Here is an 8,451-nt window from a genome sequence, read left to right as displayed (position 1 = left end):
TAAAAATCAAAGGCGAAGAACAGCTTACGTAGAATAGTAACAGAATATGGACGGTTCAAACTATCTGACCATTTCACAAGGTGGGCCCTAATGGGCAGCTACAAACAATGGATCCAGATCGGCACTCTATGGACCCACCATGATTTACGTGTGCTATCCACGCCGTCCAATCGTTTTGCCACCTCATTATAGGGTATGAGCCCAAATATGAGGCAGAAAAAAATCTCAGGTGGACCCCACCACAAGTAAAAGTGGTGATTGAATTCCTACAGTTCAAAATTTCTTGAAAGCATAATAGAAAAAAATGGGACCCACCATATGAATAATAATCAACAGATAATAATAAAAACGTAAATAAAGAGATTTTATTAATTTAATCACAAAACATAAAACTTCACAAAACCAATCTATAATTTATTTATTTTTTTTAAAAAAAGAGAGAGAAATCATTCATCTGAAAATCCAACAAAAAATAAAAATAAAAATCATTCAAAATAATCCACGTCCCAATCCAAGGCCATGAGGAAAACTACGCTGACCGTCGGCTGTTTTGCCGACAAAAGGATCGACTGCTCCAACGGAATTCATGGCCAAGAACGACCCAGCCGTTGACGATGATGACTGCACCAAGAGCTCATCAGCACGCTTCACCACCTTCATCCTTAGATCCTCCATAGACCCTCTCAATTGCTCTAGTTCAATCAACCCCAGCTGCTCGATCGGTGCATCCCACCACGACTGTGATCGTGCGGCCTTTATCACTTGATCAAGCGACTCACGCTTCTTCTTCTGTCCTTCAACTTGGCCGAGCAGCTCAGTACATTGACGGTTGAGATCACGGACTGTGGCGCCACGGTGGGCCACGTCAGAAATATTGGAAAGTGCTAGTGGTGGTGTGTCATGTGGCATGAACCGTTCGATCAGAGAATCAACCCCAGGGTGGCCGAATGAGAAGGCCTTACCAGCTGGAGAGAAGACTATGATTGCAATCTCAGCACCGCAGAGGATACAAAGCTCGCTGGCTTTCTTGAATAAACCGGCTCGCCTCTTCGAGAAACAGACCTGACGTGCATCCTCGTTCTCGATTCTCTTGATTTCTATCTTCTGACGGCCCATACTAGGTTTCCTCAACATAACCAAACAAATAGAGACAGAGAGAGAGAGAGAGAGCCTTATTCTCTTGTGGGTGTTTTTCTATTTATATGAGAGAGAAGGATCTTCGTCCTTCTTTGGTGGGTGTAATTCAATGTATTAGAGAGAGAGAAATCTTCCTTATTCTAATGTGGGTCTTCTTATATTTATGAGAGAAAGATCTTATCTTGTGGATGTTCTTCTCCTTTCATCTCTTGTGGGTTTTCTACTATAAAGAAAGACACTTCAATGGAGAGAGAGAGAGAGAGAGAGAGAGAGAGAGAGAGGAATAAAGATAAAGTGAGAGAGAAGGGGGTTTAAAAAGGGTGATTAGAGGGGTTTAAGATTTCATTGCTTAGCTCTTAAATCTCTGTTAATTTCTAAAACTGAGAGTATTGAGAGTATATATGATGTAGTAGAGCTGGAGGAACTGGAGTATGGTACAGCTATCTTTCTACACTACACGTGGGAGGTTTATATGACAATCGGTCCACCATATGTATGGAACTAGCATTGATTGTTTATTTTCCAAAAATGAAATATATTAGATAATCCTATCCGTTTGATCCATGGACATTAAGTAGGCGGTAGAAAATAATGGTCGGATGTACAGTTATATAAAAGTAGAAAACGTGGAGAATATAGTTTTTTTTTTCATTGGCTTTTTTATAAAATGTAATTCATACGTGTCTACGTGCAGATGGATGGACCTGATCTGTATTATATTCTTGACACGTGTCCCTGTGGAGAGAAGGTTATACAATCTTCCAGTTCTTCTCGATCTACCGTATCATTTCATTCTAATATAAGCACGTTTTAGCAAGTTGTCATCGTTTTAATTGACTAAAATACCCTCGTAAAGTATCTTTTTTGCACTTAAATCTGGATATTTTAATAATTTGCATCCTTTCCTGATTTAAACGCTCGGATAATTTCGTAGCCGTCGATTCTCATTGGTCCACGTCATCGCCTTATGACACCAGCTCACAAATCACATAACGCGCCGATTTTCTCTCCGGTGCATACCACATCACCCAACTTTTAACATGTGGAACTTCTCTGGACGCTCCACGATTTATGTGTTAGATCCGCACCGTCCATCAACTTTTTCAGATCAGTTTAGAGAAGTAAATAAAAAATGAGGCACATCTAAAGCTACAGTGAACCACATTATAGAAAACAGTGGGGATTGAGCGGCTATTGTTGAAACTTTACTATGGTACACTGCAAGGTTTATATGCTATTTAACCTCTCCTTATGTAAGACAGACACAGATAAAGGAAAACACAAATATAAGCTTGTCCAGAGCCTCCTATGGGCCTAAGAACTTTTCAAAAATAGGTGCCCAATTCTCATTATTTCCTGTTAGTGTGGCTCACTTGAGCCTTGGATCTGCCTCATATTTGTTATTATGCCCTGAAATAGTGTGAAAAAATTGATGGACGGTGTGGATCTGATACATACATTGTGATGGGCCACAGAAGTTCCTCATGTCAACACTTCCTGTTTTTGTCAGAATTTGTGAACGTGTGAAATTTACATGGGTCGACCATGGTCGATTTCTTAGATCCACATTGTCCATATATTTTTTCATATATGAGCTAAAAATACAGGGTAGATCCAAAGTTAAGTGGGCGATCATAGAAAGCTATAATCAAGCTCATATTTGTATTTTACTTTTATTTAAGAACGCGTGTCATTAGGAAGTGTTTTGATGGCAAATAAGTATTATAGAATGTTTGGACGACAGCTAATTCAATCCTCACTGCATTACGTGATATGTACACTTAAACTTTAGATGTGCCTCATTTTGTGTCAATGCTCTAGAATGATCTGAAAAATTGATGGACGATGTGGATCTAAAAATTATCAAAGTGGGCCAAGAGAAATTACAGAAGTTAAAAGTTATGTTGCCTAAGGCAATCAGTTGCAAGAGAGAAAATCACGTATTTTGTGAGCTCGAGTAATCGGAAATGACATGGACCAATGAGAAGGATGGCAATGGAATTGCTGTGCCATCAAGACAGACGATTACCACTCATTGCTAAGATGCACCAGAACTGCAGCCATAGGATTGGAGCCTTTTGATGATGGCCCACATGTAATCCAACCCGCACATTAAGTTAGCCACATCATGATGATGGGATTACTAAAAAATCAGGCTTGCCCAATTATCAGGTGAGCCACACAAGAAAACAATGTACAACCACCCATAAATCTCCAAGTTGACATAATGGGCCACATGGTAGTTGGATCAGCATGGTTTTTGGGGTCAGGTACTAACACGACCTAGATCAACTGATAGACGGGTTAGATGCTTCACAAACATCATGGTGGACCCCACGGATGATTTGGATCATGAATTTTAAGAATCCACTAATAATAATTATTCAGAATCCTGCAATTTCTAATTAAGTTGGATTCCGGGCAGAGAAATTAGTAAAGACTTATGGTTGCCGTCAAATCTCCACTGTCCGTGGCCCAGCTGATTTGTGGGGTCAAGCTGATTTATTGGTGCTAGAATCCTGGATAGAACCTGATGCACGGAGTGGATTTTGGATTTTGCATACATAATGGGAATGTATGTGGTTTGGGCAGGTGGCTAGTGGTCAGTACTTTGTGGGCCACCATGATGTATTCGTTTTATCCAAGCCGTCCATTCATTTTTCTAGATTATTTTAGAATTTGATGCTAAAAATAAGTCAGATCTAAATCTTAGGTGGATCACACCAGAGGAAAACATTAATGATTGAATGTCAACCGTTAAAAACCTCCTACGAAAATATTAGTTTGATTCAAAAGTTTCGTGAATGAAGGAAGTTTTTAACGGTGAGCATTCAATCAACTCTGTGTTCTATGATGTGGTCCACTCGGACCTATTGCATTTTTGGGCTCATACATTAAAATGATCATGAAAAATGAATGGACAGCTTGGATGAAACACATATGTTATGGTGGGGCTCACATAGCACCGAACACTATCTGGGTTTGCCAATCCGGGTCCGTTCAAAAATGGATGCCCGAATTGGCAGTAGCCAATAGGTGGGCTCCATTATAACATATATGTTAGATCCACACCGTCCATCCATTATTTACGACCAATTTAGAGCTTAGTCCCCCAAAAGAGGCATATTCAAAGATTAAGCAGACTACACCGCAGGAAATAGTGGGAATTTGATGTCTACCGTCCAAAACTTCTTGGGGCTAAAGAAGGCTCCCATCAAGCTGATATTTGTGTTTCCCTTCATCCAGGTCCGTGTGACCTTATGAATAAGTTAGAAATAAAATAAACATTAAGGTGGGCCTTAAAAAGGCTTCAACGGTAATCGTTCATTCCCTACTTCTTTCTGTATTGTTGTCTACAAGAGCTTTGCATCTACTTCTTTTGCTCGTAACCCAAAATGGCAGGGGAAAATGGATGGACGGTGTGGATCTAACAGATATGTCATGATGGAGCCACAAAAGTTCCACACGTCGAGACCTTCGGTTGATGTGTTGGTCAGTATATATTTTTTAGTTTTCAGAAAATCGGTGTACCAAAATGGATGGACGGCGTGGATCTAACAGATATGTCTGTATTTTTTTATTTTTTATTTTTCTTTTTAGATTTTATCGGCTGATGTCGGCTGATATCATCATCGCTGACGTGGACCAATAAAAAGGGAGGCGCAGGAATCCCCTGTCCCTTCATCACAGACAAACCACACTATTGCTTCCAAGCTGGCATATGTAAAACGCTAGTTGACCTCTTAATTTCGTGGCCATTGACAGACCATGGTCAACCATTTTACCAACTGGTAGGATTTTTTTGAATTAATTTGACACTCTGGCAGTGTAGTACATACACGTGCATTTATTAATTATTACACCTGGCATATACATGACTCATTTTAATACGTGGGAAGTCCGGGATGCTCTATTGATACGTTACAACTTGAAAATAATACTGGTTGGACCATCAGGGATGCTGATTGACGAATACTTTCCTTTGAACAGTTGATTCTTTTCTTTTTAATTAATGCATCCATTGAATGTCTCTGACTAGGCCAAATACTGTTGCTGCTTTTCTTTTTTTTTTCGGTTCTTTCCCGGCTATACGTTTATGTGCGTGCTAGAATTGAAACCACGGCTCAATTCAAACCAGGGCTGTACATCCAGCCGAGGTGAGACAAGGTGGGCCAAGCTCGGCTCGACTCGTTCATGCTATACTTGAGAGCTCGAGCTTGGCCTTAAGCTCAATATTGAAGTTAGCTTGTTTGTCAAAGCTGTCGAGTCGAGTTCGAGTCAAGCTAATGGTTCGAGTCAAGTCGAGTTTACCTCGAGCCGAGCTCGAGCTTATTCATTTCATCATATGTTAACCCAAGCCTTCAACCCGACCCGACCCGACCCGACCTGACCCAACCCAAACCCCAAACCCATCCCGAACCCCAACCCGACCTAACCCACCCACCCCAACCCATCCTAAACCCCAACCCGACCCAACCCATCCCACCCAAACCCTTCTCAAACCCCAACCCGACCCAATCCAGCCACTAATCTACTAATTTATACAATAAATCTTCGTTCAAATAAATCTACATATTAAATTTTTTTTTTTAAAAAAACAAGTTAAACATTTGCCTCGGAGAGATTGGGAGAGAGAGAGAGATCAGGGTGAGTCAAGATTGGGTGCGACCGCACTGGTACGCTCGGCAAGATTAGGTGTCACGCCTCGAAATTTGGTACCCGAGTTGGATAGGCCCGAACTCGAATTCCAGGACTGTGAGTTGACTTTAAACAAAAAATACACCACAACTCGCATTATTTTCATGATTTTTACAACAATCAGAGCACTAAAAAAATAAAATTCATTGTCATTAAATAATGTTCACTAATCAATCCTTAAAAATTTACTTACATTAATATTCACAAAAAAATAATAACAAAATGCATTGAATTTTAATTAATATTTAAATAAATAAAATGAAAAGTCTTCGATCTTGTCCAATTGACTATTCATACACAAACCCTGCAAAACAATCTATAAGGGTGTGAGCGCGACGGCTCGTAGGGTCACATCATTCCCCAAATTGAAATTTCTACATTAGTATGTAATAAAGAATAGATAATGAAAATTCGAGTCATAGTGCATAGTATCGCATGCCGGTAGGAGCCTCGCACCAAGGGCCATAATTTACGTTAGACCTATACCTAATGTGAGAAGTAATTCCAAAATAACAGACTCCTGATCTCGAATAATCTCATAGCTATTGGGTATCGTGGCTCACGAATGTGTAAACCAAAATTGTATTTACGCATCATAACTTGAATATAAAAGGATGTTAATATTCCACTAATAATAAATGAAATTCTGAAAATGAATTCAAATAAAATAAAATATCTTTTGATCCATTTTTGGACTTTATCAAGGCAGAGCACCCGTGTACCCATTTTAGGGATTAACCCAAGGTAAAGTACCGTGATCATTTTGGACCTCCTAGGGTAGGGCACTGTGCATCTAACATTTTAGGGAGTCCAGGCAGAGCACCCACGTGTACATTCACTTAATCTTAAATAAATAAAATACGACTTTCATCCTGGAACACAGGCTAATGATCGAATATTTAGATATGACACATCTTGTAGCACGGGCCAAGGGTCGAATGTATACAATTGCTAAAATTTAAAATGCGACACAAAATAAACATCTTTTTCGGGAATGACCCGGGCAGAGCATCCATAACAACTTGATCATTTTTAAGGCAAAGCACCCATAGCTTACTCATATTTAAAAGAAGGAAGTAATAATCAAATAAATACATTTTATTTTATGTGCACCCAAAATCAAATAACTTGAATCAATAATATGAAATAATAATCAATGAAAATCAAAATACATACTAATGTAGGCTTTTCATTAGCTTCCGCGGTCCTTCCGGTCAAATTCCGGCAACCTTCGCACCGTATTCGGTATTTGCGCACGATCCTAAGCCAGGTCCCGCGCATCGACGTCGGCTTGGTCTGAAAGTTATATCATAGCGACCGCGTCGTCGCCGCGGTTCCAACGCCGTGACTTGCGCACCGAACCGATACCCAGGCTAGAAGATGCCGATCAGCGTTTATTCCGAAGAAACACCGCGCGTTGCGGATTTCGAGGGAATCTCTACAATTAGTCCCATCAATCAACCATTAAAGCATCCCATACCTCAAGTACAACAACCCATCACCACCTTTTACAAAAGTCCACCATTCTTTCCACCTCACCACTCCTCTTTTCCAAATTTCAACAACAACCATACCTCTTTTTACCATTTTCAACCCAAACCATCCCCCATCACTCCATCACCCATCTCTTTCTCTCTCTCTCCCTCCCTTTACAACTATCTCTCTTATTCTTTTTTTCAAAAAAGAAATCCAAATCCAAGAGAGAGCACCATGAGTCCCCCATGGTGAGAAAACTTCATATGTGAGATCCACCTTTCCCACCCCTTCATCTCTCATCTCAACCATCCATTTCCCATCTTCCTCCATCAAAGGGTAGTACAAGGAGCTAAGGAAGCCAAGGGAGCAAGAAGATCAAGTGGTGGGTGTTTGGATAGGATAGTTTTTGATGTTTTTAAGATGGGCCAAGTGAGGCCAACCGATCAATGGTTTGGATCTCGCTTTGGACCCTATGATGTGGCCGATGGCCCACTTGGATCATCATGATCATTCCATGATGGGGCCATTCTCCATGGACCCCATCATGATGTTTATTTTCTTGTATGTTTAGGGTCATCTAGACCGTTTAATTTGGTGGAGAAGGGATCTCCACCGTTGGATTTAATTTTAATGGGCCACATAAAATGGGACCCACTTGATGTATGATTTGGTGCAAGGGAGGGCCCATAGTGCCGGGGTCCCTCCATCACACGGTCTCACTCTCTATCTCTCTCCCTTTTTATTTTTAATTGTTTTATTTTTATTTTTATTTTTATTTTTATGAGGTTATGTGTGGCCCACTTGAATGGACCCCACCATAGGGCATGTATTCCATCCAATTCACCTACGAGTGGGGCCCACCTTGTGTGTAGTATACACACCATCCTCCATGAGGTGGCCCACCTAAGCAAGGCCCACCTCTATAATAGTTGCAGAGTCCAGCGTCCAGGGACGCTGGACGTTCCATGGTAAATGTAAAAAAAAAAAAAAATATATATATATATTTGCTTGGTTTGGGGATGGCCCACTTGTGTAGGCTCCACCTTGATGCATGTATTAAATCCACACCATCCATTCCCTTCCCAAGCTCTTTTTAGCCGTTGACCTGAAAGATGGGATCCATCAGACTTTCAGGCGGGC

General features: G+C 40.6%; 1 protein-coding gene across 1 annotated transcript; it reads right to left on the bottom strand.

The window, feature by feature from the left end:
- Window positions 1-461: 461 nt before the first annotated feature.
- Window positions 462-1,143, bottom strand: LOC131218254 (agamous-like MADS-box protein AGL62). The gene has a single exon (XM_058212931.1). The coding sequence runs from the start codon at window positions 1,132-1,134 to the stop codon at window positions 490-492; it is 645 nt and encodes a 214-aa protein (XP_058068914.1). The 5' UTR covers window positions 1,135-1,143; the 3' UTR covers window positions 462-489.
- Between the last annotated feature and the right edge of the window lie 7,308 nt (window positions 1,144-8,451).

The sequence above is a fragment of the Magnolia sinica genome, chromosome 11 (assembly GCF_029962835.1).
Source record: "Magnolia sinica isolate HGM2019 chromosome 11, MsV1, whole genome shotgun sequence".
In the NCBI taxonomy this organism is placed as follows: Eukaryota; Viridiplantae; Streptophyta; class Magnoliopsida; order Magnoliales; family Magnoliaceae; genus Magnolia; species Magnolia sinica.
The sequence above is the reverse complement of the archived record's forward strand: the minus strand, read 5'-3'. Positions and strand labels throughout refer to the sequence as shown.

Coding starts and splice junctions, on each gene's coding strand:
- LOC131218254 (XM_058212931.1), bottom strand. CDS start 1,134: ATGTTGAGGAAACCTAGTATGGGCCGTCAGAAGATAGAAATCAAGAGA.